At 57.3% G+C, this 23,864-nt stretch overlaps 1 protein-coding gene across 6 annotated transcripts; it reads right to left on the bottom strand.

The window, feature by feature from the left end:
- Nucleotides 1–1,573: 1,573 nt before the first annotated feature.
- On the bottom strand, nucleotides 1,574–23,268 carry LOC308607598 (ephrin-A3; the record flags this gene model as incomplete). 6 transcript variants are annotated; one of them, XM_081219672.1, is made up of 5 exons in its annotated part: nucleotides 1,574–2,695; nucleotides 2,908–2,985; nucleotides 3,176–3,241; nucleotides 3,711–4,024; nucleotides 23,078–23,268. In XM_081219672.1, 5 exons carry the CDS (start codon nucleotides 23,188–23,190, stop codon nucleotides 2,565–2,567), a joined length of 702 nt encoding a protein of 233 aa, XP_081075798.1. In that variant the 3' UTR covers nucleotides 1,574–2,564. The 6 variants fall into 6 exon arrangements, with proteins under 6 accessions (XP_081075798.1, XP_081075794.1, XP_081075795.1 ...); XM_081219668.1 differs by lacking the exon at nucleotides 23,078–23,268 and adding an exon at nucleotides 10,105–10,232; XM_081219669.1 differs by lacking the exons at nucleotides 2,908–2,985; nucleotides 23,078–23,268 and adding an exon at nucleotides 10,105–10,232.
- Nucleotides 23,269–23,864: the final 596 nt, after the last annotated feature.

A 23,864-nucleotide genomic window follows, 5' to 3' on the forward strand; every position in this document is an offset into this window, starting at 1 on the left:
AGGGGGAGAAGACACAGTCCCTGCTGCTCAGAGACTCACAATGCAGCTGGCAAGAGCCACAGGGCACATAGGAGGGGCACTCACCCATGACCCAGCCTGCCCACACAGTGCCCTGGTTGGGCTGGAGTCACTGCTTGGCAATGAGGAAAAAGGCACCCCCTCCCTGGGCCAGGGAGCTTGGCTGGGCAAGGGAAGCCTGGATAGATTTTGGCCCCTATCAGCAACCCCTCACCGCCCTCCTGAAGTGCCCACCTGTACAACCTTGACCTCACTGGGCTTAGGTGGGGCTGTGACCTTTGACTGCTTCAGCCACTGTCCCATCTTTTGCCTTCTGTCCCCTGACTCTCCTGATGGATGTAGGGTGCTGTAGTTATGTGCGGCTACAGCACCAGCAAACTCTCAACCTTTTGGCCATAATGTTTTAAATGAAAAAAATAAAATTACAAAGGATTATAAAGGAAAGCAATTATATTGAAACACAGTTATCAAAACATTTACATTGTTTGGTATAGTAATATATATGCTTCTTTATTAACTCATTAAAAACAAGATCTAACAACTACGGTTATTTCAAAGTAGTGACGAGAGTAAATGATATTTTGAGATACCTTCAAAAACTATAACGCAGTCTGAACACATCTGTGTCTGTTACAAAGTCACAGGCGCCCTTAAAACTACTGTGGCTATTTTTTTTTTTTTAGAGCTTCTTTGTTTTACCTTCACATTGTTTTTAAATTTATTTATTTATTTATTTAGTTTTGGCTGCGTTTGGTCTTCGTTGCTGCGTGCGGGCTTTCTCTAGTTGCGGTGAGCGGGGGCTACTCTTTGTTGTGGTGCACAGGCTTCTCATTGTGGTGGCTTCTCTTGTTGAAGAGCAGGGGCTCTAGGAACGTGGGCTTCAGTAGTTGTGGCACATGGGCTCAGTAGTTGTGGCTCAGGTGCTCTAGAGCACAGGCTCAGTAGTTGTGGCACACGGGCTTAGTTGCTCCACAGCATGTGGGATCTTCCCCGACCAGGGCTCAAACCTGTGTCCCCTGCATTGGCAGGTGAATTCTTAACCACTGAGCCACCAGGGAAGCCCGCTACTGTGGCTTATTGCCCAAGTACATAGGAGAATGTTAAATTTCAGTTACAGGCGAGTGAAAATAAAGATATAATTTTTTCCTATCTAGGTTCACACCCCCTGAAATCCATAGACCCCAGTCAAGAACTTCTGGTTACAGAATGGAATGGGAAGAAGAGGAGAAAACCATCACTGATTGAGCCTTATACTCCCTCTGCCATTTAATCTTTACACCAACCCTGTGAGAGGTGTATTATAACCTAAATTTTCTGATGAGATACTTGAGGCTCAGAGAGGTTGCCATGCCCTGCTCGGAAGCCCTTGTTTCTCCGTCCACTCAGAGCTGCCTCCTTAGGGGAGATGAGCCACAGAACAAGGTGTTCAGTTGACCCTTTGGCCCTAGAGTCCTGTCTCCTCCCCAGGCCCTGTGACCTGTGGGGTTTATTTAACCAGTGTACAGAAGAGTGATGGCCCCTGGAAATCACACACACTCAGTTATTTTCATCTCCAGTTTATTTTTTTTAGACTAAGAGCAGAGTATGAAAGTCACAGCCAAAGCACTTGAAAAAGGCCCAGGAGAATGGGTGGGGACCACAGAGGATGGGCAGGGCAAGGTCCTGGGAGCTGGGTCCCCGCTCAGGGCTGGAGGGGAGGGGGCGTTGTTGTCTCACGGTCTCCAAAAGTGTCTGTGCGTTGCATAGGTCCTGTCTTCACAGAAGACAAAAGAGGGGCCAGGTGGTCCCCCAGTGGGGGGCCTAGCCTGGTGGGGAAGGGGTCTGAAGCTGGAAGGGGATGTCAAGGAAGGTCAGGGGGTTAAGGAGGGGGAGGGACTCTGTCCATCTGTACATTATATATAGAGATATAGAGTCTGTACATGCCTGCCTGGCACCACAATGCCCACCCCTTGTCACCCTTGTCCACTGCCGGCCCCCCCAGGGGTGTCTACTTGTAAACTTGGATTCAATCCAAACCACAGTCCTGGGAGTGGGAGTAGGGGGAGGAGGACGTGCTTATTGCTGTAAACAGGGGAAGGGGGCAGCAGGCGGTGCCACCCCCTCGCCCATCCAGTCCCCTCCCCATGTTCTGCCCCTGGAAGAGAGTGATTGGGGGTGTCTCCCACACTTCGATTTGCTCTCTCTGGGGCACATTTGCCTCTCTCGGGGGGGACAAGGGAGGAGGGCATCAGGGGTCAGAGAAAGGTACCAGGGGGCAGGGAGTCCTGAGCACTGCCCCTTATGGCACTCCGGGTTTGGTACCAAACATTACCAGAGCCACAAGGCCACTAGGAACCCTTGGCTGTCCCTGCGCCTGGTCCACTACAGTGCCCTACTTGGTGGGGAGGGGGCAGAAGGGGTGGGCACAGATGTATGGTGCAGACCCCACTTCCAGTCATCGGAGGAGGGGTCTAGGCCCCAAGGCTAGGCTTCCTTTGGAGAGGCCAAAGGCTCCCTGCTCCGTCCCAGTCCCAATCCATCTCTCCCCGCCAAGGGAGGGGGCAGAGCTAGGAGGCCAAGAGTGTCATAAGGAAGAAGGCGATGCCCACCGCCAGGGGCAGGTGTTCCCGCTTGGGGCTGGTCCCGCTGATGCTCTTCTCAAGCTTGGGCACCTGGGGGTTCTGTCCCTCAAAGTCTTCTGTGGATAGATGAATAGACAGACTGGTGAGAGCTGTGCTGCGTGCTGGGGCGGGGCACGCGGCAGCGGCAGCAGCAGTGGAGCGGGGGACGTGACTACCCACAGGGGTGGTAAAGATCGGTGACCCCGGGAAAGACATGCAAGATGAGCAGGCACCGGGGAGGGGGCTGCGGTTCCAGCAGTGGCCACCAGAGGGCGCTGCGCAGACTCACCCAGCACGTTGATCTTCACATTGGGGCCCATGGTGAACTGGGGGAGAGTGGGGACCGGCTTCTCCCCGGAGTGCGATGCTGCGGGGGGGGGGAGGTGCAGGGGGGGAGAGAGGAGGGGATAGTCAGGGCCAGGATTCCCTCCCCCTGTTACAGCTGAGGAGCGAGTCCCCCTCGCCTGTGCCCTCCGCCCCCACCCCCAGGAAGCCAGGGGAGCCCCAAAGCAGGGGAGCCGAGAATGGGGTCGCGGCTGGGAGCCTATTATACTCACTGGAGGCGCAGCAGACGAACACCTTCATCCTCAAACACTTCCTGTGCAGATTGTGGGTGGGCGTGGCTGGGGAGGAGACTGGGCCTGAGTCGCTTTCTCCAGATTTACACCCCGTGCCCTCCTCGCTCAGAAACTCTCCTTCTCACCCCCTCCAAACTGCCCCTCTTGGGCAGTGTCCTTCAGTACCTCCTCCACCCTTTGCGCATTGGTCGTGGTGGGTCCGCCGTCAGCCCTAGAAGCCCCTTGGGTCCCATCCCTCAAGAAACAATGACCCCTGAGGTCCCGGCCCAGAAATGGCCCTCACAGAAACAGTGACTCTGCGACCCAAAGTTCGGAATGCCACTAACCTCTTTCTTAGCCTCAAGACTCTGAGCTGGAACCCTGAGGTCCCCAGCCCCCACGCCTCATCCCGAGGTATCACTCCAAGCGACGGAGACCTAGTGCCTTGTAGCGTTGGCCCGCCGCCGGCCCCTCGGGATTCCACCCCTTGGCACTCTTAGGTCCCGCCCTGGTCCGCCGCCTGGCCGTCACTTACAGATGTAGTAGTACTCGTGGCCCGCGTGGAACTCGTAGCCCAGAGAGAAGGCGCTGTAGCGCTGGAACTTCTCCGAGAACTTGATGGGGCTGTGGGGAGCGTGCGGTCGGTTGCACTCCCAGCGCTTGAAGCCTTGGCTGGCGTTGCAGGTGCGGTAGCCTGCCCGGCTCACCATATACAGCACGTACTGCTCCGCCCCGCCTCCGGGCCCTGGCCCCGCCCCCGGGCCCACCCCTGAGCTGTTGTAGTGCGGGCAGTAAATATCCAGATAATCGTTCACATTCACCTGCACCGTGTAGCCCTCTCGCCGCAGGCTGTGGGGAGAGGAAGCGGGTCAGAGAGAACAAACCCAAAGCCAACCCACTTTCCACCTCACCGCTCCGCAGACCTTCCCCAGGGTCCTCGGAGCCTCCCGGCTTTTCTTTTGAGCTTCATGTCTTCTCAGTCCCTGTCTCTGTCCCCAGGGCCCTAGTGCCGCCAGTCCCCCCACTATCCTTCCAGGCCCACTCCTTGTTCTGCCCTTCTCATGGTGGCCACCAGAGGGTAGCAAAGGCGCAGGGAAGCCCTGCCGGCCTCCGAAGGAAAAGAGGCGGGGGAGAAGGGTGGAGGGAAGAAGGGAACTTATGCTTTGGTTACCACAGAAACGGCGCAGGCCCCTGCGACTCCCAGACCCAGGCCCGGATTTCCTCTGTCCATCCCCCATAATTCACTAGTAGGGAGGAAGGATAGAAGGAATGAAAGTGTGAAAGTGGGAGGGATCCTTTCGAGGGATGCGCACCCTCCATCGCCTCTCCCAGCATGCTTTCCTGCTGCTGCCAGTCCGCCCCAAAGGCGAGTCGGACAGGACCTGCCCTCACAGACGCATGTATGGAGGCTTCATGCATATACATGCACAGGTTCTATGGCACACACACAAATATGTTCACCGCCCACTCATAGGCGGCATACACATAGAAAAAGTAGGTGATACGTGTGCTGGACTGGCATGCCAGTATTGGTTGACCCCAGCAATCTCAAGTTCTCTTCCTGCTCTTCCCATACACACACACACTGGCACATGCTCTCTCTACAGTATGACTGGCCTCTGTACCTTGAGTCCCACTGACCTCCACCCTGAGGCCACGGACAATTAGGTCCCCAGTAACGTGACACAATAGATCAGGGAACTAAGGGACTCAACACCAAGGCTCCATGTGGTGTCATGCTAACCAGCCAAAACTTCTGTCTCTATACACCTCCCTCCTCAACCTGGAGGCCAACACCCCAGGTGATGATGATGCTGGGAAGAGTAGTGGGCATAGTGCCCAGACAAGATGGCTGTGCCTCTTACTTCCCTGACCTTCTATGAGCAGAGAAGCAGATGCTGGTTCCCTTGTAATCCCCACCTACCTTGCTAGTTACCATCAAAGTGTTGGTGTTACTGTTCTCCATGGTGGTACTGAGTGGTGTGGGGATGGGAGAAACATCTGAATGGAGAAAGAAACTCAGAGAAGTAGGCAGGAGTTTCCCCTAATTTCCTTAGCATAAGAATGCACACATCTTGGCAGTGAGAGGGGAGTGTGGTGGACACAGGAAGGCATGGGGTACTTGGCAAAATATCAAACCACTGGGGTCCCTGGTCCCTGGAACTCCCTGAGGGGACAGACTCACTTCCCATGTCGCCAGGCACCTCCCAGTTCCACAAACAGTAATTAGACCCATTAGGGAAATGAGCTTGGAGGCCTTTGGATGGCACGGGGCCTTGAGGGTCCCTCCTCACCTCACCCTACTTCCTTGGCCTTGCTTGTGCCACCCCCTCCCCAGACACTCCCTTCCAAGTCTAGCAGTAAGGCAGATAGGTAAGAGCTGGTGCTTGAGCACCCCAGTAAGAATGGGCACAGCCTCCCTGAATCATCAGGAATGCCACCAGCCCCACTTGGTTCCCATGGGAGTGATGGGTCACACTGGCCCCTCCTTGGCCCTGGCACTCAGGTGGGCAGGAGTCTCTGCCTAGGGCACTGGGAGCAGGAAAACGGGTTAGACCAGGCCTAGCTCCCAGCCACCACCCCAGGTTTGCCTCTCTATCCCCAAACCCAAAGTCTACTGTTTTCTCCACAGGCTTTGAGGAAGGGGGGCCACCAGTGCCAGGCCTGGAGCAGCTGCACAGGCACACTGGGGCCTCTGTCCTTGAGCTTCGCCCGGTTTTCCAGCCCTCCTCTGAAGTAGCGCCTCCCTAGGGCACTGCCCAGTTCCTCCACAACACACTCTGCTCTAATAGAGAGGAAGCCAAAGCCAGAGCTATCCCTACAGGTACCTCAGTTTCCTCAACTCAGAGGGGAGTAGCCTTATACAAAGGTTGCTGGGCGACCACAACTGAAGAGAAGCCACCTCTTTCCCATCCCTGGGCTGAGTGGAACAGCCCATGAAATGCACCTCGCCCCCCAAGCTGGGCATGTGGGAGAAAGAACTGCTTGTGGAATGACTGTGCCCAGTTGGTAGCTGGTGGACAGGGGGCAAAGGGCTGGGTGCCAGGAATCTCCAGCCACACCTCCTGGGACACCTGAGGTGTCTGCTCGGCTTGGGCACTTTAATTGAATCTGTCATCCTCCCAGCCTTGGCACTGAAGAGGGAGGTGCCGCTAGGCCCGGCTTAGCGCCACAGCTCACCCCCGCCTCCAGGGCCGCACCTCTCTAACCTAGAGCCACACCCCGCTCCCCGCCCCACGGGAGAAGAGGATAGGCTGGGATCTGGGGGCTGGGTCGTGCCTGCCCCTTCAAACAGTTCTCTATTCTTCCTCACTTCATCCCCTCCTAGCCTCCCACTTCTCCTCCAGAAAGGCGTGTCAACACACCCCACCTGGAGAGGGTGGCCCCTCACCCTGTTATTTCATTTCTCCTGGCTCTCTCCGCCCCCGGTGTGCATTCCGACCCCTCACTTTCACTCCTTCAGTTCCCTACCTGCTCGAGCCTGGTGGGGTGGGCGGCGGTGGAGCGGGGAAGGAGCAAACCTCTCCCCCTGGGGCAATTAGGGGCAGGTAAACAGGGTGTCTAACAGACCAGGGAGTAGGGAAAGGATCCCCAGAGAGCTGAACTTGTTAAATCCCTGCCCCCACCCCTAGACGCCAGGATGCAGAGCTAAGGAAGTGGAGGAGGGATAAAGACACCGGACCCTGGCTCTCCTCTCTAGCGCGCGCCCCCGAGGCTGCGCGCCGCTCACCCCAGCAGACTAGGCCTGACCACGTGTGTGCGGCGTGGGGTCCACGCACCCGGGCTTGGGTGGGTGACTGGAGAGAACGCTCGCGGGGCGGCGCGTGCACGCTGACACCCCCTCACCCCTCCGGCGCCCCGGGCCTCGGCGCCCCACCGCATTGGGTCTTGCCAGCCCGGGACTGGGCCCCGGGCTTCTCTGGACGGCGTCGGATGGGAGAAAATCAGCGCGCCCCATACCCCGGCCCCTCCTCCCTGCGACAGCAGCAGCGGCGGCGGCGGCGGCGGCGGCAGCGGCGGCGAAGGTTTATTGATCTGCAGCGGCGGAGAAGCGCGAGAAACCCGCCCAAAGCGAGACACATAGAAATGGAGAGAGGGGGAGACGCACACCGAGAGGGGGGATGAACAGAAACCGGATTCACTGAGAGGGGAAAGGGAGTGAGACACAGCGAAAGAGAGGGATCCAGAAACCGAGAGAGAGAGAGGGAAGAGAATGAGACAGGAGAGAGGCTTGGAGAAAGGGAGAGACGTAGAGGCCGCTCCAGAGAGGCCCACAGACAGCAAAGACGGAGACGGAGAGACGCAAAGCAGAATATCAGGGACGGGGAAGGGGTTCAGGGCAGAGACTCGGTGACAGAGAGAAAAGAGAGAGAGAGAAAGACCAACAGGGACGTAGTATAGCCTCAATAAATATTTGTTCAATAAATGTATGAATGAAAGAGAGATAAGCAACAGAAACATTTCAGAGATAAAGAGACAGGTAGGGAGAGAGCTAGAGAAAGATGTTCCGTACACTTCTTGAGACAGGGGTGAAGACCAGCACCTTTGCACACTTATGCAAAGAAATGGAACACGGGCCTGGGTGCATATATTTGGCCATTGGCCAGTCCCGACCCCCCCATTCGACTCCGGGCTCAGGGGACCCCTCGACCTCACACTCTCACGCTTTCCTCCAGTATAGTTCGCCCAATCCCTAGTTTCTGGGCCAGGTTGGGAACAGGTCTCGCTTATTCCAGAGGACCAAACGGAGGGGCCGAGTGGGAGATAGGAAGCGAGATCACGGTCGCTGTGCAGGGCACTGCCACCAGGTCTGTCAAAGAGGCCAGCTCACAATTTCCACCAGGACCCTCCCACGTGACCCCCAGGAGGCGGGGTCGCAAGACCCTCTCCACGTGATCCCAAGGGGCAGAGACCCTCGGCAAGTGACGGTGGGTGGGAGCCAGGAGCCCAGCTCACGTGACCGGGGGGAGGGGGCGCGGGAGCCTGTGGCTCGGCCCGGCCCCGCCCCCAGCTCCCTGGCCCTCTCCACTCCCGGCTCCGGAGCACGTCGCTCTCACGATTTATGGGGCCGCGGCTGCCGCAGTGAGGGAGCCGGGGAGCCCGGGCGCAGCGGCAACAAAGGCGGAGGAAGCGAGGCGGGGGCGGCGGCGGCCTCCCGGCCCGGTGCGCACCCCCTCCCATCTCTGCCCGTCCAGACCTGTGGGGGAGCGGGGAAGACAGAAAGGAGGCTCTCGGAACCTGGGCTCCCCCACCCCCTACCAGGGCTTTCACCTGCGCCCAGGTGTATGAGGGGAGGGGAACCTGATCGACAACATCCCCCTTGCCCCCACCCCGTCATTCCCGCATCCCCCTGGCTCCGGCTTCTCCTAAGAATATGGGGGTGCCCTGACGGTGGTGGGGAACCCGAGTCCCCTCACCTGCGCGCTCTCTGCTCCCTGCCCCCCGCCAGACTCTAGCGGGGCGGGAGGCGGACTGTGAGTCTGGGGGAGGGGGACGAACTAGACTGAGCAGGGGAGTCAGCCCCCAGTGCCCCCCGGATTTCTCCGAGTCTCGGTCCTGGGGGGAGGGGCCGTATCCCCACCCCCGAGGTTTCCATGGGAAGCGAGAGGGGGGCGTCGTTGGCTCATCCCCACCCCCAGTCTGACACTCCGGGCGCGACGAGGGAGAGAGGGGGAGGCGCAGAGCCCCAAACAACAAAGAGCGGAGCGGCGAGCGGCACTCCCTCCCCAGGGAGCTTGGGGGTCGCGGCCGCCCGGCCTTCTCAGTCCCCTCCCGTGGGGCCTCGCCATTTGCTCCCGAGTCGCCCCCTGGGGTGGGGAGCCAGAAACAGTGCCACCGCCGCCGCCTGGGTAGGTGTGACAGTGACCCCCGTGTCCCCAGGGATTCCCCCCCACACACACACACACACAGACACACACGGAGGCGGCCGGGGTGATACACACGGCGGCTCGGCGGGGAGGAGAAGACAAGGGCAGCAAGGACTGAGCAGAATGAGGACCTGGCCCCGCAGCCGGCACCCAACCGCCTCTTCACACACCCCGGGAAACCACACGGCCGTCCTGACACCCGCCCAGACCGCGGCCAGCCACCCTAGCTCAGAAGCGGCCGGCCACGCGGACAGCGACCGCAGCCCCCTCCCCGACCCGTCGCCCGCTCCCACCCCCAGACAATCGCCGACGCAGACACACAAATCACACACTCAGACACACACGCACACTGACAGCCGCGCACGCCCGCTCACTCTTGGAGCCACACGCCGTCCCCAGCCCGGGCGTGTGTGTGCGTGTGTGACACACCATCTCCTTGCCTCCCTCCCTTTCACCGGTACCCCACGTTCCCATTCCTATCCAAGCAGCACCTCCAGAGCCCCCCAACTTGGCGGCCCAGCCCCAGCTCACCCCAACCGGGCTTATCCATACAACCAGGGTAACCCATTCGCCTTCGTTCTGAGAAGGTGCTTGGTCGGACTCCTTGCCTCAGCTCTGGACTCCACTTTTAAAAGCAGGAGTCATAGACAGAAGCCTTCACGGCTGAAAACAGGTCATCCCTGGGTCCCCCAAGTGCGGCGGCCTATCCCCAGCACACTGGTACTCCCAAACCCCAGCCCGGACGAAGGAGAGGAAGATGGGGGAACTGTCGGGTGGGGGTAAGCTATTCCAGAGGCGGGTGTGGAGAGAAGCCAAGGTAGGGTGGGGTGTCCCCGAACAGCCTCTTCAGCACGGCCCAAGCCCTGGTTACTATACCTTAACAGCCTCTTTCAGACACCCCCCGAGTGTCATAGATGCTCACAGAGTGTTTCCCCCTCTCCCTCGCCTCCTAGCCCCCAGCTATGGTCTCCCAGGACTCCCACCCCAGGTTCCCCCAGGACTTCCCAGGCCTCCCCCTCTCACTGACGCGGGACGCATGGGCTCCCTGGGCCCCCGACTCACTGCTGGTTGGAGCTGTTCCAGTACACCGCATGCCGGTTTCCCAGCGCCCCCCCGGGCCCTTGGGCCAGCAGCGGCAGCAGCGGCACGGGCACAAGCAGCAGCAGCAGCAGCAGAGGAGCCGCCGCCATCCCCGGAGCCGCCGCCGCCGCCGCCCCCCGACTGAGCCCCGCGCTCCCGGCTTCTTGCTTCCCAGCTCCCTGCTGCTGCCGCCGCCGCCGACCCCAGAGCCTTAGGCCACGCCCCCAGCCCTTCCCTCCGCCCTCCCGGGCGCGCCCCTGAAGCCCCGCCCCTGGCGCGCTCCCGCCAGGCCCCGCCCCGCTCGGGCCCGGAGCGCGCGCGGCGCGTGGGAGGTGAGGCCCGTGCTGCCCCCTCGGGAACAACCGGAGCGCTACTCGCCTCTCACTCTTAGGTTTAATTTGCTACCGCCGGCCCTGGGCCTTCAGCTCCCCAGTCTGGAGTTCCCAGGAGAAGAATTAGGGAGGCCAAGACAGGGATCTTGATCTCCCGTGAACATTCATTTCTGGGATGGGGCGAAGGAGACTTGAAAAGAAGCTGGAGGTCCAGGACCCCTTAATAAGTAGAACTAGGCCCCCCTCCTTTCTGAACAGTCTGGTCCTCTGCTCCCTTTATGCCCCTCTTCCCATGTGCATGAGGAGTCAGGTGGGTTCTAGAGGGTGGCTGAGAAGCCCTCAGCTTCCGCCTAGGACCTGACAGCTGTTGACCTGAAGCCCCCAGCTGAGCAGGTGGCTTATTTTTCTTGGAGGTAGTGTAGAGTAACTCAGCCCCCAAGAATGTCAGTACTGGGTGCTGGAAGGGCCTTCAGCAGGCCAGGGCCCAAGGCAGAGGAGGGACCAAGGAGAGTCATCTATAGCAAAACAGGCTTCCCTGGGACACCTACAAAGGATTCTTGACTCACACTCAACCAGAGCCCCCTCCCAGCGCAGCCAGTGGTGTCCCCAGGCATTCTCACTCCTACTCTTACAGATGCTAACAAGAGGGCAGCAGGCAGAGCACCTCGTATTCCAGCTCTCACCATAGTCATTGTCCTCACAGTGGCACCCAGGCACAGACATTACACTCACACATTCAGGAGAAAAGGCACAGACACCCAGAGGCAGAGAACATAGAAACACAGGCATTTGATACAGACATACAGACACACACACAGATAACCCTTCGGAGACACACACAGGTAAAGGCACTATCAGACAACTAGAGATCTGTAGAAACACAGGGGTTAGGTACACAGAGACTTAGGAGCACACACCCAGACACACACACAGTGACTCACACACAAGACCATGCACACACTCTGACACACACACAGCTCTGCACTCTCCTCTTCTCTCTTTTCCTATGAAGTAGAAGTTGAGGGAAAGGGTCTAGAATCCGGACCTAGGGGGTATCCACCCCTCATCCCCTTTTTTGGAGAGGCTCAGATTAAGCGTGATCAGGAGGACCAGGTCTCAGACCAGACTCTCAGAAACCAATCCAACCACCTGTGCCCAGGGTGACAGGCATGATGCTCTTTTCTTCTTACTGCAGGAGAGAGGACATACAGGCACTCTTTATCTGCTTATTGTTGGCGGGAAAGGGATCCTGACCACAATTTGGCCTCAGCTGCTGGGTTTGGGGGAGGGGCAGTGCCAACGAGAAAAAGCCCTGTGCCTAGCTGCTGCCAGGCAAGAGCAGGCTCTGTCTTCTCTGGGCTCCTCTTCACCCCAGGAGATCTCTCTCTTCTCAGAAGCCAGAAAATAAATTAGGCCCCTTGGGGTGGGAATGGGGGACATTGCAAACAGCTCTCCCTCCCCCTAGACTCCTCACCCCCAGGGAGATTTGTTTCACCCAAATGATGCTGACCTGCCTACTCCAGGTGCCACAAATCCCAGCCTCCTCCCTGCCTATCCACATCCCTGCTCTGCAAAGGGAGCCTTCTCTCTGTTGGGCCCACAGTTGGCAGGGAGGCTGCCCATATTCATAGGGAGTGGAGCTTCCTGGTTTGGCCTAGGACTTTAAATTCCATTTTAGAAGCCCTGTTTATAGAATCTGGGTCCCACTTAACGATTTAGGCCCTTTTCTGTAAGGCTCAGATACTCCTCTTTAGAATCCAGCATGCTCCTCCCAACCCCTGCTCAATAATAACTGAGTTTTTTTCTCTACAGTTTGGAGCTCTCTCTCCAGGATTTAAGCAGCTCTCTCTATGGGGTCTAAGCCTCTGGTTTTTAAGTTCTGAGTCACTCTCTATAGAGCCTAGGCCTCTGTCTATGGGATATGGTGCTCTGTCTATCTGGGCCCCTATCTAAATCAGGTGCTGGCTGATTTGGGCTTTTGGGTGAATTAGAAAAACCACCCCTCTATGCAGACCCAGTCCTTAGGGTTCATCTCCTGGCAAGAGGTGCCTTTGTGCAAAAACAAAGGTGCTGCTTCCTTCTGTGGGAGGTGGCCCTATGTGTCTCTCTATCTTAGTGAGGGAGCTTGGGCTGATCGCCTCTACTACTTCTTGGGTGGCTCCTTTGTGCCAGGCACAAACCGCACACCTGTATGTGGCAGTTCTGAGTATAGGATATGTGCTTCCAGCTGTAATGCTTAGGCCTGTCAATAGGCCTCTATTCATGGGGTCTGGACTTCTCTAGGGTTTGGGTCTCTGTGTGTAAGAAAGATCTGGGCCACTGTCTACAGGCCTGGAACCGGATCTGAGGCCTAGGCCTCTTTCTGTGGCATCTGGGTCATGGAAAGACCCAGCCCTCCATTAATGGGGCCTAGGGCCTCTGTTTATAACAGTGACTCAAATCTTTCCTGACTGTGACTCACAATAAGATGTATATTTTGCATTTTCAATACAGTACACACACACACACACACACACACTCACATATAACTGAAATAATGTTTCATGAAGCAATACTTACCCGTATTACAGAAGATGCACTCATATTTTTCTTCTGTTCTATTCTTAAAAATTTATTAAATAAAGTACAAAGCTCGTTAAGACCCAGAAAATTGATTCCTTGATTGTATCACCCTTAGTCAGTTACAGTCTATAGTTTGAAACACTCCAAGGCCTGGGTCCTGAATGACACCCCTCTGCAGAGTGAGGGCCTCTGTGGAAGCTGGGGTTCTCTCCATGGGGCTGATCCTCTTTCTCTAGGGCCTCAGGCCTCTTTCTCCTCTCCTGCAGGCTCTGCCTACATTTCCCTCTGACCCTCAGGCCTGCCAGTATGCTGCTGGCTGCCATGTTCTCTCCAGGGGCACTGAGTCAGGCCCTTGGGAGTTCTCTGAATGTGGTGCCTTACCCCACCCACCCCTCCCCCTGGGGCCAAGGAAGCAGGGAGCTGAACAGGTCAAGAGCAGAGGGAGTACTCAGGCTGTGTGGCCCAAGGCAGCTCCCTTGACATCGGGTGGCAACCACAGAGCCAAGCTGTGTTCAATAAATCATGGAGACTAGGGCCTGGGGGAGGGGGAGGCCAGAATGGAAGGGGGGCCATGGATAAATAATTCATTAAACAAATAAACAAGGAGCCTGTGAGAGGGAGGATCAGGCACGCTTGTGAGCGGGAGAGGCAGCCACCAGTTCCAGACATGAAATATTCACAGGTTCCGCACCTCGCCCAGGGCCCATGTGTGTGCCCCAGTGCAGGCAGCCTGTTGGTGTGGTCCTAACACGGGACCCTGGGTGCTAACAAGGAGGGCAATGCACGTATCTTCTGACTTCCAAGTGTGATGTGTGTGTCAGCACGGCTACATGGTGCTCTGATGTGTGGTCCAGGACACAGGAAATTAGAATGCAGGGCTTGGTGGGTGGGGTTAAGGTGTCATAACCTCTGATTCTAGTCATGCCCTGATCCCTCAAATGAGTCCAGCAAGCTCAGAAGCCTGAGGTGGAGAGGCTTCTCTGGGGTGTTACAATGGAGGTGCATGTGCATCCTCTGAACATGCTTCTAGAAAGGGAGGCAGTTGGGCTTGGCAGTTAACAGGATGGGCTTTGGTTCGAATTCCATTTCCACCACTCACTGGCTGTGCTAGTCACCTCACTTCTCTGAGACTGTTTCCTCATCTGTAAAATGGGGATGATAACACCCTCGAAGAGTTGGCTGTTATGAGGATTAAGATCCATGTCTGGGAAGCACTGAGCACAGAATTTAGGACCCACAAGGTGCTTGATTGATGGAGGCCTCATCATCATTATTATCCTGAGGTCTGCCCAGGATAATAGCTTCAGATTCTCTTTTTCATTTGTTCCTCCCCATCTCCAAACTTCTCTTAATAGCTATCATAGTGGGAGAGGTGACCTTGGGCTTGGGGAGTAGGGATGGGATAGGAAAAGATTAGCTAGAATGAGGGGGAGGAGAAGTTACAGCCAAAAAGAAGCTCACATCCTTGACAGTGTGAAAGGAGGGGGGTCCTTGACCTTCTTCTCAGACCCCAGAGCCTCTCCTAAAACTCTCCTTAGATCCATAGTCTCTTCTCTTTCCCGCCACCGAAATTTAGCTTTCTAGCAAGTGGCTGCAAAGGGACAGAGGAATTGGGGTAGAGTCTCTGAGTAGCAGCACAATCTCCTCACCCCACCCGTCCCCAGGCCAGTCTTCACTGCCAGAGCTCTAGCCCCTACCCTCTGCCTATTGGTTGAGCGCTTCCCTGACAAAGATGGCTATGTCTGGGCAAAACTCAGAGAAGTGGCACCCCAGACGGGGTGGGGAGAATCCAGGCTGGAGAGAGCTGCACAGGGCCAGGGTGGAGTACCTGGGGCCTCCCACTAGGCCCTAGCATTCCCCAGCCCTCTCGTGTCCCCTGGAAAGGATCTGCTCCCAGTGGGAGAGAGCCAGCAGACAGGCCTGAGCCGGCCTACTCCTCCACAGACAGAAGAGGAACAGGCTGGGGGAGGGGGCCCGAGATCTTGGTGGGGAGTGGTGGCTGTAACCTCCACGTCTCCTGTGAGGAGCCAGGGGCAGAGGGGGCAATGGCCTGGGCACACCCTAGGCCGTAGCCCAGCCCTTGCCTCCCTTGGCTAGCCTGCTGCTACTTGGGGTGTCAAGGGTCTGGGCCCGCAGGTGTGAAAATGGTGCCTGCCCACCTTTTCCCAAAGAGCCAACATCAGTTCTCCACTTCCCCTCCCCTGGGCTGGGCAGGTTCAGGCTAATCTGCGCCAGAGCTTCACAGCAAACACTGATCTGTAATAAAACCACAATGTGTGTTCGGGAGAAGGGATTCCAGACACAGAAAATCCAGACACACATACACACTCACACACATACACACAGATGCAAAACATACAGCTCTGGGAGGGCAGACACCAGCAGTACTGAAAACACAGCTAAACATGGACCCATACACTGAGTCAAACACACAAGCATGGTTAGTTCTACACCACTCTTCCATGCCATAAACTTTGTCCTTCAAAACCCAAGTCTTCTCTGACAGTCCATCTTCCCTGTGCTCCCATAGCACTTTCTGCACAGTTCCATAACTGCATTTGCACTTGGTATTGTAATTATTTGCTGGCCAGTTTGTCTTCTAGAGTAATCTGAAGATTCCTTAAGGGAAGAGATCCTGTCTTATGCAAGTGTATATCCTCAGCATCTAGCATGCAGCCTGGTATTTAGTTAATAGGAATAGGTGAGGTGCTTAATAAATAACTGTTGAATTGATGAACAGAAGAATAAATGCATTCAGATAGTGAGACACCCATGCCTAGAGTCCCTCAGAAGCACACAGAGCATAACCAGTGCATGCTACTCAGGCTTCTGGTCCCACCTTCTTGTCTGCTGGTCCCCTGACCCTATTGCCTCTTAGCTTCCTCAAAGTCCCTCCTTTCTCCTTCTTTGCTCAGTGCGAGACCATGAATTTGAGTACCACCTGAGGGCTGGCAGGCAAGGTAAGGGTTAATGACACCTCATTAGTGCTTAATTGGAGGAAGGAAGCTGCCCTGGCACCAGACAGGTGGGCAGGCCTACCCCTTGCTGGAAGCAGGCATCCCTAGTTCCAGTACCCTGTCGGGCATGTGGGTGATTTGGCCCTGGAGACCCTCATCTCAGCCCGGGGCACCTCCCCCCACCATTTGCTTTGCCAATTTAGTCTCTAGGCAGTACAGACCAGCCCTCCCCATCTGTCATCAAACATCCAGAGGGAGAGGCAGCCTTCTTATCCTTTCTCCTTTAGCTAGGCTGTGCCCCTTCCCACCCCTGGAGAGACCGGAGGCTGGGAGGAGAGGTGGGGTAAGGAACTGGACAACTGAGAGGTAGATTAGAGAGCCACTAAGGGATAGATATGGGATACAGACAGGCAACAAAGCTGGGGATGTGGAGATGTCTGCCCAATTTGACCTTAAATGAAGAGAATGCAAATGAGACGCAGACGATATGCAGATGAAAGCGAGGAGCTCATAATTAACATTCCGGGTGGCATCAGCTCCATACCCAGGACCCCAACGCTGTTGCCAATACTCCCCTCCTAACCTTCCTGGGTTAAGTGGCACTGCCCATTACTTTGAGTGAGAAAAATGATCTCAAGAAAAGTAAGAGCTTGGTTGGGCTAGGACTGCAGGACCTGGGAAACAGGGCTCCACCCTCGCCTCCCCGCCCGCATCCCAAGCACCACCCAAGCTGCTGTTGAAGCACAAGCAAAGACCACTTTCCAGGTTACGCTCGGACGCACCGTCGGTTGCTATGGGGACCCCCTCCTCGTCCAGGCCTGAACCAATGGGCATCACCACTGATGACCTCATGCCCCAGGCCCCGGGATTCTATTGGTTATTTGGAAGCCAGAGTGCCCTTCTCCAACTGCGTCACCGCTGGGGATCCCCCGACGACCCCAGCTGGTGTGGCCGACTGAAAGAAGGACGCGCTGGGAGCTCACAATTTGCTGTATGAATGAATAAGGAAAGGAAGGAAGGGATTAATGAAAGGGAAGAAGAAAAGAGGGTGGGGTCACATAAAAAGACCAAAACTCCAGGATTCAGCCTCTAGGGAAAGACTTGCAACCCCAGAAAGTGCGGAGCAGGATCCAGGTCGGAGACTCGAGCTCTCAGGATCTCGGGACAGCAAGATAGAGTGATGCAAAGATGAGGGGAGATTCTGCATCGTTCCGAAAAGACTAGCTTGGCCATCTAGCACCGCTGAGCTCTGGGGAGATCGGTGACTCCCCAAAACCTGCAGGTCTCCCAGCCTCCTGGCACCGCGCCCCGGAGCACGCCTCGAGGACTTCTCATGGGTAGGGCCCAGAGCCTTCAGCCCGTCTAGGTCCCATGAGCGGACTTGGCCCTCGCTGGAGACGCGCCCCAGGACTGAAACAGTTGTCCGCACAGGGCCCAGGCTGTAAGGAAAGTGAGTGTAGGGAGGGGCTGGCCTGAGGCCTGCGGCCGGCGGGCCTAAGTTTTCACCGCCCCCCCCCCGCCCCCAGGCCAAGTGCGTGGCTGCCCAGGTGTCCACCCTTAACACCTGCAAGGAGCTTAGGCGGCCGGGGAGGGTGTGTGTCTGTGTCAAGTGCGCGCGTCTGCCTGAGAGTGAGGGCGTGTGTCTGAGTGCCGGGGAAAGCCGACTGGGCCCCGCGTCTCTTTCGCACATGCGTTGTCAGCGGCGGATCCGCGCGCCGGCCACAGACTCGGGAGCGAGCGCGCCCGGCTTGGTCCGCGAAGAGAGGGTGTCTGGGGCCGCTGGGAGCAGGATGTGACCCGCACGTTCCTCAGTGCCAGGCTAACCAGTCATCCCCGGCCTGCGCCGCCTCTGCTTTCGCCGGAGAGGGGCGGAGGTAGCAGTACAGTCGGTTTCCAAGGCGACATAGAGACACCCTCCTGGATGACAGTAGAGAAACTCGAACTCAGGACCAGAAGACCGAGCTCATAGTTCATGCTTCAGCTCAGACTTCACCCTCTCCACTCCAGCCCCTCGCCCCCGCTAAGGATCTTGTTTTGGGGTGAGGGCCCTGACACGCAGGCACACGTACCTACAGACAAAGCATTTTATGAAAGTGGCCTTGAATGGGGGACGGGAGGGTCCACTCATGTATGCTCCGTCCGCGGCGCTGTCCTCCATCCCAGGCCTCAGCCAGAGCAATGGAACCAACCCAGAGGGACCGGGGTCCGACCCAGGTGTGCAAGGGGGTGGGGCAGCGGTTCGCAGTCTCCAGCACTTCGGTCTGGTCTGTCAGTCTCTGGACCCCCAGCACCCTCCGCGGCGCCCCCCCCTCCCCGCGCATGTTCACACGCCGCCTCTAGCCGCCGCAGCCCCGCCGAGCTAATCAGCACAACATCCACCTATGGATCGTTGGCTGGGTGCCAGGCGGGCCGGCATGGTGCCAGTGCAGACTGGGGCACCGGGGCGGGTAGAGCATAGCTTCGGGGGAAGGAGCACCTCTTCCCTGGCTGCACCCAGGACACCGTTCAGAAAGAGGACCCCGGTTAGTCTTGGGGTGGATCATAGCCTTGCCACCTCTGCCTGCCTGAGGTGGAAGAGACAGAGTGAGGCTGAGAGCAAAGGGGACCCTCCCTCCTCGGCCCCACCTCCTCCTCCTCATAAAAGCGAAGAACAAAGGGGCCGCTGGGGAAGAAGGCTTTGATCTGACCCCACCTTCCCAGTTCTAGGCCAGGCACCGCCCAGACTGCCCTTGGGGAGGGGGAGGGACGCCCAGCTCTCAGGGACCCAGGCATTCTGAAACCCAGGTGCTGTCTTTCTACTACCCCTTGCTTTTGCCCCAGTGCCCTGCTTGGTGCTACCACAGCTTCCCCAGTGCCCCAAGTGGGTGGGTTATCAGGAGCACCTGTCCCCTCCCCAGCACAGGAAGCCAGCTAGGGAGGTGGTAGAAGGTGCCAAGCTCCACAGCTGCTGCTGGCACCCACCCCACACTGCCCAGAGGGTGCCTACTGAGGCCTGGCATGGATGGTCTGGGCACAGCTGGCAGGGAGGTCAGGCCAAGCCAAGCTGAGAGCAGAGGCTGCAGGGAGTCCCCCCCCGCCCCCCCGGTGTCAGGGAAGGAGCCAGAGGGCAGTAGGTTGGGGAAAGCAACAAAAAGATGGGCGGTTTATTGAAGGCTTGGTCCAGACACTTATAAAAATACAAATTGGCATGAAATTCGACCTCATGGCAAGTCCGTCTTCACAGAAGACAAGTGGGTGACCCCCTGGGGAGGAAAGGTGCTGCCCCAGGGAAGAGGCCCACAGGGCACTGGGCACAGATGGCAAGCCTGGGCTTCTTGCTTGACCTGGTCCAGCAATCACCTGTCCCCAGGTCTTTGGCCTTGGCCCCCAGCAGGCTCAAGGATCCAATCCCATCAAATCCCAGTCTTCCTGGGGGATGGGATGAGAATATCAAAGCAGCTGACAGAGACCCTATGTTTGTCTTGCCTCTGTTCCAGGGTGCCCAGGGCTGTCTGCAGCTCCCCTGCAGCTCCTCTTCAGCCTGTGATGAGGAGGCTGGCACCTGGAAGGGTCACCCCAGACCCCCTGACCTCCCCCATCACTATTCCATCTTGTCTGTCTGGCTTGGCCCTCCCAGCTCAGGTAGGGGGCAGGGGCCCTCCTCCAGGAAGTCTTGGGAGGGCTCTGGTTCCTGGGGGTGGCAGGAAGGGTCCGCTTGGCTCAGAGAACTCTCAGGAGACGCAGAATTGGGAGCAGCAGCAGCAGCAAGAGACAGAGGGGGCTGGGAGTGGCCCCCCCTTGCCACCCTGACGTGCCACTCTCTCCAGGGCTCCCAACAGGATGGGCTGACTCAGGCTCTGTGAGGGGGAGGGGGTAGCACTGATGGGTCCTCCTGCTTCAGCAGCCTCCTTCCTGCTCTCCCCATTACCTGTTCACTCCCACCCCTTTCTAAGGGGTCTCCCGAACTGGCCAATCCCTTCCCATAATCTACCACCTCATCATCTCTAAGCCCCAACTTCCACGTCTCCTCCCAGTTGCCATTAGAGACCACCAGTTCAGCTAAGGCCTTGGACAGCCTTGCCCCTGGAGATGCCATTCCCTTTGTGTAGGGGAGGCTCCCACAGGCTAAATGGGGGGAGAAGAGGTTCCTCAGAGTTTGATGCTCCCAGATTCTTCCCACTCCTCCCCTCATTCCTGAGGGCCCCACACTAGCCAGAAGGGTTGCTCCCCTGCCCCAACCCACTCACTGTCCTCCTTGCAGCAGACAGACACCTGGAGCCTCAAGCACTGGCCAGGACTCTCCGGAGTTGGCACTGCTGGGTGGTGGGAAATTGGGAGGAAGAAGTTAGCACAGGCTAGTTTGCATGCCTCAGACTCTGTTTCAAACCCTCCCAGCTTCTTTTCTCTCCAGTTCCCTGGAAAGCTTTTCCTTATTTGGGGGCCACATCTAGGTGCCAGGCCCCCATCTGTGACCCTACTCATGTCCTCTTTCCTGACTCCTCTTCCTTTCCCCTCCTCTCTATTGGTTCACTCTAGATGTCCCCCTACTCGGTCCTGGACTCAGGCCCCCTGCCCACTCCCCCCCTCCTAGGCCTAGCCTTCCTTCCCAGTCCTCCCATTCCCCCACCCCTCAGGATCTCTGCCTTGGCTGCTGGCAATGGCAGGTAGCCCCATTCCCCTCCCCACCTTCCCCAGGAGGCAGCCAGTGTGCCCATCTTCACTCACAGATGTAGTAGTAGGTCTCTCCAGGCAAGAATTCGAAGCCGAGGGAGAAGGGCGTGAAGCGCTGAATCTTCTCTGAGAATCGAACAGGGCCAAAGGGAGCGAAAGGCAGGGAGCACTCCCAGCGCTTGAAGGCACCCGGCCCCTCGGCCCGGCAGGCCTCATAGCCTGGCCAGTCCACCATGTATAACGCAAATGTCTCAGGGCCCTCAGGGGGCCCTGGACCCTCATAGTGTGGGCAGAAGATGTCTAGGTAATCCTTGAGGCCCAGCTCCACCACGGCATCTCCTCGAAGCAGCCTGCAGGCATAAGGTAGGTGAGGGCGGAGGGGCTCATGGCACGGCATACCTGGGGCACAAGGGTCAGAGATACCCCTTCCCAATGGTCCCCACCAGCCAATCCCCCACCTGCTGGAGAGGAAGCAGCTTAGGAAGGCCTGAGTTCTCCAGACTGACACCTCTTGCGAGACAGAGTGCAAGAAAAGGATGAGGTAACCGATTCACAGGTTCAGAGAGGTTAAGGGACTGCAGTGCCTATAACCACATGGCCCAAATGTGAGAAGGCCACTCACTACACCCTAGCTTTTGGGTGGGAGCTGCCACCCACCTATCTAGCCCTAGTGCCCAAGACAGGGCCTGGTGTAGCACCTGTGCTTGATAAATGTTAGGTGGATGGCTGCTGTGAAGAAGCTGGGGCACAGAGGCAAGGGGCACAGATCTGGGCCCACAGAGCAGTCACAGACTAGAGATGGAGCCTGGGAACAATATCCTCATTAACAGATGCATAAAGAGGAAGGCTTGCCTTTTAAGACCTCAATTCAATGCTGAAAAGAATGCCATAGTTAAAAAAAAAAAAATGAGAGAGTGGATGGTGGGAACCTCACTTTTTTTTTTTTTTTTTGCCAGGACAATCAAGTGCCATACAAAGAGGGGAGCCCCCTCCACATATCTCCCAATCTTTGGCCTCCTCAGGACTCCCTTCCACCTGCCTGGGGGAGTCAGTACAGGTGGGAGAACCTGGGACATGCTGTCCCCCTCCAGCATCAAATAGAGCATGAATCACTTCCCCCCGCATCCCCGCCATACACAGAGTCCAACTTGACTTATGAAAGGCCCCCAACTGTCTCTCAATGGGTGGTCTTAAGACCACCTGCATCTGGAGTTCTGATTAGAAATGCAGATTCCTGGGCTCAGCTCAGACCTACTGGAACACAAGCTGGGCCTTTGTACGTTTTGTTCCACGGCATCCCCAGTGCCTGGAAAAGTGTCTTGCACAAGGACAGCGCTCAACAAATATTTGTGGATTGAATGAATGAGCCAGAAACCTCAGGGTTAGGGGCTAGCAACCTGAATTTTTAACAAAACCTCCAAGTGATGCAGAAGCACTGGTCTAGAACAGAGTGAGGAATTCAGAGTTGGAGGACAACAATAGCTCTTATCACACAGCATTGGTATTGTAATGACCTGTCCCGAAGCTTGCTGGCCCAGGGGTTCTTTGGGCTCCCAGAGGGCAGAGCTTAGGTCTTATCTCTAACCCCCAGCACCGTAGCACAGATCCCGGCACAGAGTACATGCTTAATAAATGTTAGTGAGTGAACAAACGGCGTCACAGATTGTCTTAAGTGAAAATCAGAAAGAAAAACAGATGGAGAAAGCGGAGGGAGGCAGGGAGAATTGGGGAGGAGGATGGAAACAGGAAAAAATATCGACGTTCAAAGGCAGGCAGCTCAGGAGAGAGAAATAAATAATAGTTTATATCTGTGCAGCCTGCACCTCTTTCACACACATGACCTCAGTTAGTCCGCCTGACTTCCCAGGGTACTAGGCATTATTAGCCCATTTTACAGATGAGATAACTGAGGTTAGGGAGGTCAAACGACTTGCCTAAAGGTGATTCAGCTAGAAGGGCAGGGCCGAGACTGCACAGAAATAGGACTAATAATGACGAGATAAAAGCAGAGTTACAGAATGAGATCAGGAGAAAGAGTAGCACCAAAGGGAAGGCCAAGCGAGCAGGAGAGTAACCTTCTTTCACAAGAGTAAAGCCCCCCCGCCGCAAGTCCGCCGGCCCCAGCTTGGGCCGTTGGGAGGCTGGGGATCACCAAGAGAGAAGCGAGGGGGGCGGGACTCGGAGTGCAGGCCGAGGTCTCTCGGCTGCCGGCTCCGAGACCCCACCGATTGCCTTCGGGGCTGGGGTCCCCCTCTCGCCCCCCAACGGGTGCGGGCAGAGGTGGGGGACCCCGGGCACGCCTCGCCCCTCCCTCCTCCCGCGCCGGCTCAAACAAAGGAGCCCCGGCGCGCGGCCGGGTCCAGGCGGCGCCGCGCACAGTGCGAGTGTCGGGCGCGCGCCCGGCCCGGGAGCGCGCAGGCCCGGCTCGGAGCCCGCAGGTTTCAGCCCTGCTACCTGGGGTTACTGGAGTTCCAGTAGACCTCGTGGCGGAGGCCACAGCCCCCTCGCAGAGGGGAGCTGAGGAGCGCGGCCCAGAGGACAGTCCGCAGCAGGGGCTGCAGCCGCATCGCCCCCGGGGTCTGGTCTGCTCTGGCCCGGGCGGGCCCGGCCCGTCCCGCTTCGCAGTCGCGCCGAGAAAGGTACAAAGTGCGGGTGGGGGGGGGACTTGCGGGAAGGGGGGTGGGGTGCTGAGACTCACAGGCCACGCCCCTGGATAACTTTCCACCAATGTGGGCGCGTCTCCGCCTCTTCATTCAAAGCCAACTCTTGTTAACCTTCTGTGCGCTGTAGCGCGCGCGCCAGCTTAGGCAAACTCTTGCTGAGGCTAGACCGCGTTTCAAGGGGCCGGCGAGGAGGGACGTATTCCACTGTCTAGGAGTTGTTTTAGGGAGGTCGTGTCTTTCGTGTCTGTATTGGTACAGGGTAGAAAGCCTTATTAAATCTTTGGAAGATTTAAATATGGGCCCACGCCTTTTGCCCAGAAAGAGGCCAAGTGAGGCACGGGAGAGGATCCACGAAGTTGTCCAGCCATCTTAGGCACCATTGCTCCTTTTTCTTTGCACATCTAGGGATATAGCGAGGGGAAGGGACAAATCGCCTCCTGGGACCACCCCCCACCCCCACCCCCCCTTTAAAGAACCTCAGATGGCGAGCTCGATGTCCACCTTGGGGTTGGCCCCTGTCCCTTTCCGCCCCACACCTTCGTTCTGGGCGAACGAAGGTCATAGTCTCAAAGACGAAG

Source organism: Mesoplodon bidens (genome assembly GCF_964165515.1).
Source record: "Mesoplodon bidens genome assembly, chromosome: 2".
NCBI classification, from domain to species: domain Eukaryota; kingdom Metazoa; phylum Chordata; class Mammalia; order Artiodactyla; family Ziphiidae; genus Mesoplodon; species Mesoplodon bidens.